This window comes from Typopeltis vanoorti, chromosome 15 (assembly GCF_054136105.1).
Source record: "Typopeltis vanoorti isolate ZY-2024b chromosome 15, IOZ_Tvanoo_1.0, whole genome shotgun sequence".
NCBI lineage: Eukaryota > Metazoa > Arthropoda > Arachnida > Uropygi > Thelyphonidae > Typopeltis > Typopeltis vanoorti.
Window position 1 is genome coordinate 73,783,622 of NC_143563.1, and position 12,982 is coordinate 73,796,603.

Sequence of the window (12,982 nt, forward strand, 5' to 3'; positions counted from 1 at the left end):
GAACCAAACCTTGTGGTCTCAGTACCAACTCTGAAGAACACATTGATTGATTCAGCTAGGGAGGTACATGGTGAAGTTGTCTGCAAGGATAGAAAAATAAGAACGCGTGGCAGACACAAGAAATTAAATTAGCAGTCCTGGAAAGGAAGAAAGCATACCAAAAGTAAAAGTTCTAAGCAAATAAGACAGTAGATGCCCTAAAAGAATACAGAGAAAAATGTAAGAGAGCTAACAGGCAGTCTGGAAGTTTCTGAAAAACACCTAGAACAAAAATGATATAAAAACAACTGATATAAGCAAAAGAAAGAACATACAAGGATATAACAACATAAGTTACCTTCATAATTCTGCTACTAGTATAAAAACAACTGATATAAGCAAAAGAAAGAAAGAACATACAAGGATATAACACCATAAGTTACCTTCATAATTCTGCTACTAGTATGTTCTTTCTTGTGGTTATATCAGTTGCTTTAATATCCTTTTGTTCAAGGTGTTTATGAGAACTTTCCAGAGCCCTTCGTAGCTAAGCAAAAAGTCATGGGAAGACTCTGGTAAGAATATAGAAAATCAATATCAGAAATTGACAAGAAATGCTCAAGTATGGAAGTATAAAAGTTTTGTAGTGGCTATGGCTACACTGCATAATTCAGAGGGCCTGGTCAGAAGGTCGAATTCCAGATGATTGGAGTGGAGCTCTCATAGTTCCCATCTATAATAAAAAGGAATTTCCCTATTAAGTGTTCTAAGCAGGATTTATGCAAGCAAACTTAAAAAAGAGGTTGAAAAAGATTGTGAAAAAGAAACTTAGAAGAATAAGCTGGGTTCAAGCCACATAGAGGTTGTTTACACAAGATTTTCATTTTGTGACAAATAGTTGAGAAATCAGTGGAATATGACAAGGATCTGTACTTAAGTTTTGTAGATCTTGAAATCACATATGACAAGGTGCCCAGAGAAAAGCTTTTCAAAACAGTACAATTATATGAGATGAATGGAATATTACACAGAGCAATACATAGTCTATATTTAAATTGTAAATCAGCAGTTGTACAGGAAGATGTCTGATGTAAAATCAGATGTAAGACAAAGATGCACATTATCTCCACTCTTATTCATCATCTTTATGGATCACATAAAAGAAAGAGAGTGGCATTAGGCCCAATATTAAAATTGGATATGTCAAACATAGTTCTTTGCTTTATGCAGATGATGTACTCCAAAACACATCTAGTGCACGTCTCCAGAATTAAAATATGGATGCACATTATGAAAGAAAGTGGCATTAGGCTTGATATTAGAATTGGAGATGTTAAACTTAGCTCTTTGCTTTATGCTGATGATGTTTTATTTGTAAACACATCTAATGCATGTCTAACTAAATTGAATGACAGACAAGCTGTAACAAATATGGCATGAAAATCAGCAATAAAAAGATCAGGATCATAGAAAAGTTCGACTGCATTCTGAATGGAGATCTTATACAACAATTAAAATATTTCAGCTATTTAGGCACAGTTTTTTGGTGAACATGGCAGGTTAAATGGAAATAGACAACATAATAAGCAAAAAATAATAATATCCTGAATAAATTTATATAGAATAAGAGAGAAATTAGCCAAAACACCAAACTAGCAGTATACAAGACAGTGTTCAAAACGATTTTAAGTTATGGATCTGAGAGTTAGGTTAGAAATAAAGCACTTGATTAAAGACTAGAGACCACAGATATGAGGGTTCTGAGAAAAATTAGGGGGAGTGAACCAATGGCACCAATAGCAGAATTATATTAAAAATTAAGATACAAGAAAGGAACTTGATGTTGTTAGAATTCAAGGACATGTCAGCAGAGCTAATCTAAGGTAGTGTTGGCTACTAAATAGAATGGGTGAGGAAAGGTTAGCAAAACAAATGTTTGATGCTGAGATGGCAGGAAAGAGACCCTGAACCAAGGTCTAGGTGGACTGATTCAGTCAGAAGTTCCTTAGAAGCACGAAACGTAAGACATGACAATATTGGAGTGCCCACAAGTAATAGATTGATTTGGAGGAAATGTTGATAGGAGATTAATAATAATGTAAACTTAATCATGTAGTGCTGGTCTTACTAACCTGAACACCTCTTGAGGGTACATATCAGGAAATTGATGATGAGACACTAGCAAGACCAATAAGACCTATGGGAGTAATGCCTGGATCAGAAAACAAGATAAGGCTTACATCACTCAAAATGAAATTTATGTGAAATGCAGGATTTAATTACTGGACCAAATGGGAAAACAAAAGATATAATGAAAAAAGTAAATATGATACCTATAATACAGTATATTCAACAATACAGAAAAAAACTGGTTACAGCATGTAAACAGAATGAACAGGACCAGGATATCTCAACAAGTTATTCGATACATCCCTAGATGAAGGAGACTGCTATGAAGACCAGCCAAGATATGGCTTGATGATGTAATAGGTTAATGGGCAGCATGATGTTAATTTCTAATCCAACTCTCTGATATTTGGTTAAAACTGGTTTAACCATCTTGTACACTACTAATTTAGTGTTTTGGATAATCTCTCTCTTATTTTATCTATTTACTTTACAGAATAAGTAAAGCTATTATGGTCGTCTATTTCCATATTTATTCTGCCATCTTCACTAAAAATTGTGCCGAAATAGCTGAAATATTTTACTTGTTCCATAGGTTAGGTTCTCTACTGAGAAGAGGGTACACATCTTCCATACATGATATTTTCCATATAGTTAAGAGTTGTGTTTAACATTTCCAATTTTGATATCAGATTTAGTGTCACTTTTCTACATAACATGATCCATATTGATAATGTGTAACAATGACAGTGTGCACCCTTGTCTTGCACTTAGTATTACATCAAACCACATCTCAGAATCTCCTTCAATTCCAACTGCTGACTTACAATTTAAGTATAGATATATATTGTTCTGTATGTCCCATTTACACATTATAACTGTAGCATTTTGAACAGTGTTTCCTCTTGATACTTTATCATATGCTTTTTCCACACTTTCTACAAAAATTAAACATAGATGCTGGTTATATTCCCATGATATCTAAACTGTTTGTCTTACAGTAAAAAAATCTGGTTCTGACAACCAACATTTGACCCCTTCCACAATGCATGAAATGCACACATCTGAGAAGTGTGCTGTGCATTGTGGGATAATGGGAGACAATTAAAATGAGATCAAACTTCCTTTATAAATAAGCAGCCCAGTCATGAAAATACTTCACATGAAAACTTTTGTTTACAATTGGTACAGGTAGAAAACAAGAATATAATTTCTTGTTAAGCGTAATTTACTTTCTAGCCCAGTGCAAAAAATTTGCTATAGTAGTACACTAATGAAGAAGAGAAATGGAATGTACTGTCATTAGCAAAGCTATAGTTAGGATTTGGTCCATGAGAGAGGGTCGTGTATGCATAGGAGGAAGAGAATAGGTTTAATTACAGCCACAAGGAGCCTCCGGCATTAGTTGTAAAATCTAAGGTGGTGGGGGGGATGCCATCCACCACAGTATACAGCAAAATGACCATTGTACAGGGTAGAAGCATATCATAAGATGGTAGTTTGCTGAGCACAACTTTGTGCCAAACCTGATCAGCTGTCAGCAAAAGCATTTCCATGGCATGTGTTCAAAGGCGATGGCTAGAAGATCAGCCGTGGATCAAAAGGAGCTAAATTCACATTAGTTGGTCACTAATTAGCTAGTGAGACTTCAAGCAATAATGAAGCTAGCTGCTGATGCTATTCTCCATGATTTCTGAGAGAACTAGAACTAAAAGTAGTAGTTATTGGCTGACAGTAACTTATTGGCTGACTTATCACCTTATTTTTTTGAATGGGCTATAACTGAATGCAGGTATGCTTTTCTGCAGACCAGGTGAGTATGAAATATTGAAAAGGCGATATATAGGATAGTTTTTAGCACAACAGAAGATAATATGAGCACCAGATTATTTGTTGGTGTGTAAGCTATTCAGGATTCTTCATAAAAGACTTAGAGAGTACAGCAAGTAGTTCTTAATACGATGCTATGCTTTGCGTTGGTTATTAATGCAAGAGTCAAAGGAGAAGTGGCCAGGAGGTCAGCCCTTGTTTTTGTGTGATGTTACAATAAGACCATCTGGATGTGAGAGAAAGAGGTGGAAATACAGATGAGTAAAAGTTGTACTCAATGGCACTGGTAAAAGTTGTACTCAAAGAACCAGAAGGCTCATATGCTATTTGAACAGGAAGCAAGTTTTCTGCATTTGGCCATTTCAAAATCAAATTTGGATTTTTTTCTATTTATTTTTATTTATTTATTGTTGTTATTATTATTTTTTTTTTTTCAGTTGTGAGATTTGCAGCACAGGCTAAGTGAGAAACTGGAGGTATGCTATTGAACCACTTGTGATATGTGAATTTTTTTTTTCTTCTGGGACTGCCTTAGTATGCTTATTGGAGAACCAAGACTTGATTAGTTGTTAAGAATTTCCAGTGGAATGGAGGATGAAGGCCTTCATTTCTAAATAATTATTTTTATTTTCAGTTGGAGAAGATATTAGGATCAAAAGAATAGAACTAATAATCAGACCATGGAAAGGAGAAGTCATGAAGGACGTTCCATTTTGGGATCCTTGTAATGCTAAAGGACATGAGATTGAGCATAACTTTAAAAATACTTAAATGTCAGAAATGTGTATAGCAGTAGTGGGAGGAAAAATCTTTGGCTTAAATTATACTACAGAATGCCATTCTGTTATGTGATAGAAATACACTATGTATTAAATGAATTTCTGATTATCAAACTACTTATTATAGATTTACCTATCTTTGCAGAGGATTAGTAAGATATGAATACAAACTTTCTATTAAACTGGTTTCACTATGCATAAAAAATTATTCAATAATAATGTCTTACTTTGGAGAGTTCCTGATAAGATACAAATGCTGCATCATTGTATCACTCAGCTGCGCAATTACACTTTTTACACAAGATAGCATTTTCTCTACACCATCAACTGTTTGGAGTTGGACAGAAGGCGATGCAGATTGAAACTGATTAGATGATAAAACATCTCCTTCCATTTGCATCTCAGTCATTCGTTGCTCTAAGAAACCCTCTAACTGATAAAAACATACATCTGGATATTTTATAATTTCTCATGCAACAGTAAATAAAATTAAAGAAACTTAAGATATCAAGCAACTGGATATCAAATAAATTATTTCTGGAAATACAGTGATTAAGGTTATACATATAACCTCAACATACAAGAAATTGCAAAGCTCAAAAATAAATCAGTGCTGTAACAGGTAAATAATTATGAAGAAACTACTTGCCTCTTATAGGCAGCTATTAATGTATCTTTAACAACTTCAGGTTGTGGTTTTTGGAGAGCACAATGTAGGATGGCTGTTCTAGAGAAGCTTCCTTCTCTAGAACAGATGAAAAGTTGGTGTGATGATTTTGTAGCTGCAAATAAATGTTGTAGCAGCTGCTCATGTTTTTAGTGATAAAAGAAAGTGGAGGAATAACAAAAGCCTCAGCAGAACAGCTTCCATTAAATTATATATATATTGTGATAGCATTCTAAGAATAGTAGATTTAGGATCAGTATAGAGTTAGCAACTATACAGATGAGAAGTGGTATTTTGAATGAAAAATGATACGAAGTATGTTTTGAAGGATGAGAAGGCTATTATTATTATAGTATAGGTATCTCCATGGAGTCAGAAGACTCATGATGAGAGATCCATTATTCACACAATACCTATCATACCTCTCCTCAAACTCGTTCACTGATGAAGCACCCACAAACACCTCTGGCAATCCATTCGATCCATTCACCACTCTTCAAACAAAAAATCTGGTCTTAGCAACTTTGCTAACCACACTCTTACACAACTTTCACTGGTGACTCCTTGTTCACTCCCTTTTCAGGTACTGAAAAAAAATCTTCAGTGTTGACAATCCTATAAAACCTCTTTAAAAATTAAATGCTTCTATATGTCTCCTCTTTTTTGCCTATCAGCAAATTTTGAAACCCACAGACCATCAGTCTGTTCTCATAGGGAGCATTCGTTCTACCATTGTTTGCTAGTGTGTTCAACAACTATGTAATCTGATGAGTTGTTTTGGTTATCTTGGCAGTATGATCTCTAAACTTTAATTACCTGTCCACAATTACTCTTTTTTGCCTATCAGCAAATTTTGAAGCCCACAGACCATCAGTCTGTTCTCATAGGGAGCATTCGTTCTACCATTGTTTGCTAGTGTGTTCAACAACTATGTAATCTGATGAGTTGTTTTGGTTATCTTGGCAGTATGATCTCTAAACTTTAATTACCTGTCCACAATTACTCCCCAAAGTCCCTGACCTCATCAGTTTCCTGCAATTCAGTTCCATCAATGTAGTATCCAGCTTCTGATCTCGTTCCAAAGGTTACCTAACACTTGGCCACATTAAACTTGTAACCATTTACCTTTGTCCATACTGCTAGTCTGTTAAAGTCATAATGAAGGATATCTGCATCACCCCTCATTTACCATCGCTTTTCCCAGTTTAGCATCAGCAAACAACTGAATATTTCCTGTCAAATCATTTTCTATATCACTGATATGCACATTGAACAACAGAGGACTAAGTACTGAGCCCTGTGGTATACCACAGGTCACATACCTTTTCCTGGACTCACCTCCTCCATAAACCACTCTTTGATATCTGTTCATCGGCCATCCTCTAATCCAAATCACCAGATTCACATCCATCCCATTTGCTCAAATTGATGCAACAGAGTTCTATGTGGAATCTTGTCAAATGCTTTTGCAAATTTTAGCAATATCACTGAGTAGCCATTTTTCTTATCCAACTGCATTGTCACTTTATTATAAAAAAGTAAGCACATTACTACGGCAAGACCTACCCTTCACAAAACCTTGTTGTCCCTTATAGAGCATCATATTCCTATCCACCCAGTCCTGAATTCTGTCTTCCACCAATTTCTCCAACACCTTAACCACCACCCCTGAGATGCTGATTGGCCTATAATTTGCCACTTTTCTTGGAGCCACCTTTATGCAATGGGACTATTTTGCCCTCTTTCTGCTCCATTGGCATCTTCTCTGTATTAAAGATTAAATTAAACAGTTTGGTCAGAGGACCTGATAATTCCCTTGCACATTCTCATAATGCACAGGCTGATATGCCATCTAATCCAATAGCTGTGTTCGTATTGCAGTTCAGCAATATTTTAAACACCTCCAATTTTTCAACCTCTATTCTCCAATCAGTCAATGTCACCACCTAGATGGTGCATCCCTACAAAATGCTCACTCATTAATTCAACTAAATACTTTAAAGTCATCCTTCCTATTACTTGCCACACAGCAAAAGCACTCTTCAGGATTTTTTTTTGGCCTCATCAGCTAGCTTTCTCTCATAATTAGCTTTGGTCTTCCTTACTATATACAGATCACCCTTCTTGCCAGTGCTTTATACTGCTCATGGGCATGCTGATCACCTTTTTATTTATAATTCCTCCACAACATTTTCTTTGTATGCAACTCCTGCTTAATGAAACTATTAATCCATCTAACTCCTGATTTGTCTCTCTGATGTACTTTTACTCTTTTTTGGCTTTAATTTCCTCCGCTATCATTAGCAAAACTCCTCCCTCCATCCTGTTCCTTCTATCCTCTCTAAAACACTATATCTCTTGCATTCTATTTCTATGACCATATCATCCTCCATTAACCACATCTCACTAATGCCTATAACTTTTGGCCAAGTTGTGCTAACCAATGCCCAAAACTCCTCACCTAATGAAACTATTAATCCATCTAACTTCTGATTTGTCCCCTGATGTACTTTTACTCTTTTTTTGGCTTTAATTCCTCTGCTATCAGTAGCAAAACTCCTCCCTCCATCCTGTTCCTTCTGTCCTCTCTAAAACACTATATCTCTTGCATTTATTTTTCTATGACCATATCATCCTCTGTCAACCACATCTCACCTTTTGGCCAAGCTATGCTAACCAATGCCAAAAACTCTTATTCCAGAACATTTGAAATGGCACAAACACATACTATGGATGTGTTTGTGCCATGAAATGTACTAGAGATGTTAAATCACCCTGAGAAAGCAGAGAAAAACTGATCTCACCAGAAACTGAATATTATCAAAAGTCAGAGAAAGTGAAGTCAGATTTCTTTTTTGAGAAATGCAACAAGATATGTTTTGATAATGCTGATGTTGATGAGATTGTTCTCATCATCTATTGGTGAATGGCAAGGAGTTCAGAGTTTAGTTAAGGCATTAGTTAAAGAACCAGACGCCTGGAATGTTTGATACTACAGTGATCATCAAACTAAAAAAGAGGAACAGAGTGTGCTATCAGTAAACCTATGGAGAAGATTACAGGTTAGTGAGAGGTCATAGGTAGGAGACAGGATATGGCAGTGGTACCCTAAAGTATTTCAATATTGATGGGGAAAATGTGAAGAAAGATAGCTATCATAATGAACATTCTTAGAGGAAATTCAGGATGTTCATTATGATAGCTTCCTTCCTTTCTTTCTTCACCAGCCTGGTTTTCATTTTCCAGGCCACTTTTTGTGAAAATGAAAACCATGTGTTTGCACATAAATTTAACACAATAAACTGCTGTATTTTCCTCTGGTAGTGATAATTGCCTCTAGGTTAAACTGAAAATGTACCAAAATTAAACTTCACTTCCATTCACAGAACTTTTTACTTTTTCAAAGGCACTAATATATGAATATTAGAACTAATATGTAAAGATATATTGATTATAGCTGTGCAACAAGTTATACATGCCCCTCCCCCCCTGCAATTTTCCTTATAGGGAAACTAAGGCAAACAATGCAAATTCAGCCATTAGCCAATCTCATACTCATCAAAATGGTCACAGGAATCAGGAATGTAAAAAAAAAGGGAAAACTAGCAGAGAAAATACAGAAATACCATATTGACATAATTAGTGTTACTGAGACATAAAATAAAAAAAAATACAGGTAAGCTACTTCTAAAGTAATAATTACAAGAGAAGGAGAAGTGATGATATTTAACTAAATAAGAAGATAAACTTCTTGAAAAGAAGCAATTAAAACTAAAAGCTTGAAACTTGAAAATTAAAACTTGAAAAGAAGCAATTAAAATTAAATCAGAGTAATGGGGTTAAATTTCATAACAGGAAATTGAAAACTGTTAATCATTTGTGCTTCTTGTCCCAATGAAAGGAGGACAAGAGATACAAATGACCAGTAGTAAAGAATACAGGAATTTTACAGATAGTAGTTGACATTAGGAAAACTAAAACTGATTTATGTTGAAGACATGCATAGCATTAAAAGAAAGGAATCAAACCTAGAGCAATGTCTGAAAAAATTTGGAGAAAGAGACAATAATAATTAAACTTGCAAAGAAGTTATACAGGTAACCCTCATATAATGCGATACTTATACAATGGGGTTTCGATATAAGGGGGCCTACTAATTGTAGTAAACCTTTATTTTTCATATATTTTTCACTGCACGACTTAAAAATCAAAGTTTATCTTCATTAAATTTGCATTTGCCCGTATCGCACATGTAATTATAAGTAGCAAATTTATATTAGGGGAAATACCCTTTAGCACACATGTATGTCAAGTGTTTATTGTTGAAAATTGTTTTCGTTTTCTGCCAGGAAAGCGCATTAAAAATCATAACTTTTAATCTCAAGCTGAGCACTTTATTTTCTGGTGAGTTACATATAATATGTACTGCTTTTTTATGTAAAAATTTTATTTTTATACTAATGGCCACTAAAAGTGCAACGAAAGGAAAAAAAAACAACATTGAAAAGAAAATTCATTTCTCTCGAAGAAAAAAATTGAAATCTTGGATCAGTTGAAAAATGGAGAAAAACCAGGAGTTGTTGCAAGGACTTTGAATTTAAATGAATCAACAATTTGAACAATAAAAAAAAAATGAACATAAAATTCAAGAAAGTTATTGCTGGGTTAACGGTAAGTGCATTGCTCGTGTACGTGTGCTATTCTAATGGAAAATATAGAGAAATCTAATAATTTGAATAGAAGATTGTGCTCAAAAGAAATTTCCTTTGGATGGAAATCTTACTAAACAAAAAACTCTCAAAGTTTATAAACATTTAAAAGAACTTGATCAAGATTCTTCAGAAGAAAGCTTCAGCATGAATTTTGTGCCAGTGAGGGTTGGTTCGAAAACTTTAAAAAGCGATTTTCTTTGTATAATCTTAAAAAGCAGGGAGAATCAGCATCAGCAAATGTAGAAGCTGCTCGGAAATGCCCAGGAGAACTTTTAAAAATCCTTGAAGAAAGTAGTTATAGTGCGGACCAGGTGTTCACTGCAGATGAAATCGCAATGAACAGCTGGTCACATTAAAAAACATTGAATATCAAAAAATTGCAGCATAGTGGTAAGCAAGGTCTTATACTGAATTCTTGATAACTAAACCAGCCGAAGTATGTAATGATGTCCAAGAGATTTCAGGTAATGCCAACATCTGGCCACTCATAAATAAAGAGCATGTAGGAAACGCTATTTTTGAAGACAGTGATGACAATTAAAATATGCACTTTATTTTATTTTGCCTAAAACATTTACACATTATGTGCAATGAAGTTTATGTACAATTTGTAATTTTTATAATTTTATAGTATGTATTTGTTTCATAGTTTATGTTTCCTTAACTTAAATGAATTACTTGAATTAAATAAAAATATATTTTTGTTGGATATGTCATTGTTGTTTATATAATTTAAAAATAAACAATTTCGGAACATAACCTTACTTTTTCTATGTGATCTGAGTCTTGCACAACGCGATTTATATAACACGGCATTTCTATGGAACCTAACATCTGCATTATATGAGGGTTACCTGTATTCTTGTTTAATCCTTTATCCAAGTGTAAGAAAACAAAGTTTGTGTGCGAAGTATCTTCATGATTAGGATACTTGATACACAGGCTGATGACTTCACATCAACTGCCTAAGTATCCCATGATATCAAGCACACATCCTTTTGAAGGGTATAAAGCTTGGAATTATGGGAAAGTCACTATCCTGACAAGTTCCAACCTTTATTGAGGTCTCATCAGTGGGAGCCAGACCCAGAAGAGAACCAAAGTTAACCGTCCTGGTAAGCTGGAGTGATTAAACCTTGCCATTTTTGCAACAAAATTTCTGGATTAAAGAATGTTACTGAGTACTTGGTTTGCTTATTGTGGGCTATTGACTACCATGAGTCTTTTTTTTTTCTTCTTCTTTTCCCTCATATAGAAATTACTTGTTCAGTATAATTTTTTGGGATGTTTGTCCTGAGATATTCGGTTTAGATTACTGTTAGGTCAGCATCAGTTTCCTGATATGTATCGCCAAGGGGTGTTCAGGTTACAATGACAGCACTACATGATTAAGTTTACATATTATTAATCTCCTATCAATAATTTCCTCCAAATCAATCTATTACTTGTGGGCACTCAATATTGTCATATCTAACATTTCGTGCTTCTAAGACACTTCTGACTGAATCAATCCACCTAGACTTTGGTCTTCCCCTGGGGTCTCCTTCCTGCCATCGTGGCATAACACCTGTTTTGCTAAGTTTTTTTCATCCATTCTATTTAAGTGGCCATACCACATTAGATTAGCTCTGTTGACATATTCCTGAATGCTAACAATGTTCAGTTCCCCTTCTCATATCTTCATTTTTAATATGAATCTGCCACTGATGCCATCGGTTCACTCCCCCAATTTTTCTCAGAACCCTCATATCTGTGGTCTCTAGCCTTTGATCAAGTGCTTTATTTCTATCTTAACTCTCAGATGCATAACTTAAAATTATTTTGAACACTGTCTTGTATACTGATAGTTTGGTGCTTTGGCTAATTTCTCTCTTATTCTATATAAATTTATTCAGATAAGCAAAACTAGTGTGGTTGGGTAACTACCCAATCACACTAGTTTTGCTTATTCTGTTGTCTATTTCCAGATTTAACCTGCCATGTTCACCATAAACTGTGCCTAAACAGCTGAAATATTTTACTTGTTCTATAGGATATCCATTCAGCTGAAGTTTTTTATGATCCAGCTTATTTTCATAGTTCTGGTCTTTTTATTGTTGCTTTTCATGCCATATTTGTTACAGCTGTTATTCAATTTAGTTAGTGAATCCTGGAGACTTGCACTAGATGTGTTTACAAGTGAAACATCATCTGCATAAAGCAGAGTTAGACATCTCCAATTCTAATATCAGGCCTAATATTCTTTCTTTCATAATGTGATCCATATAGGTGATGAATAAGAGTGGAGATAATATGCATCTTTGTGTTACCTCTGATTTTACATCAAACCATCTTCCTTCAATTCTAACTGCTGACTGACAACTTAAATATAGACTATGTATTGCTTTGTATAATGTTCCATTTACTCCATATAATTGTAGTGCTTTGAAAAGCTTTTCTCTGAGCACCTTGCCGTATGACTTTTCAAGATCTACAAAATTCCTCTTTAATTCTCACATTCACATTGGAACCACTCCAATCATCTGGAATTCGACCTTCTGACCAGGCCCTCTGAATTATGCAGTGTAGCCATTGCAAAACTTTTATACTTCCATACTTAAGCATTTCTGGTCAAATATTTACATCAGTTGTCTTTTCACATTTAAAGTTTTTGATGGCTTTTTCTACCTCAAGTATTGATATGTACTCCTCTTTGCATTCTTCTCGAAATGTTTCTAGTATAGTTCTGTCACTGCTTGGTTCATTTAACAGTCTTTCAAAGTAATTACTCCAGACATCTAGGATATCCTTATCTTCAGTTTTCATGTCACCTTTTACAGTACTCTTTTCTCCATTTCTAAGCTTCTTCAATAGCCTCCAGAACATTTTACCACCTTCCTGATATCTAT

The 12,982-nt window shown here is 34.7% G+C and overlaps 1 protein-coding gene across 1 annotated transcript in view; it reads right to left on the reverse strand.

Moving 5' to 3' along the window:
* LOC150098890 (CDK5 regulatory subunit-associated protein 3) overlaps positions 1–12,982 on the reverse strand; it is a 143,934-nt gene that overhangs the window by 18,164 nt on the left and 112,788 nt on the right. The window contains exon 12 of the mRNA XM_090405590.1: positions 4,943–5,148. Coding sequence (XP_090261716.1) covers positions 4,943–5,148 — 206 coding nt within the window. The remainder of the gene's footprint in view (positions 1–4,942; positions 5,149–12,982) is intronic.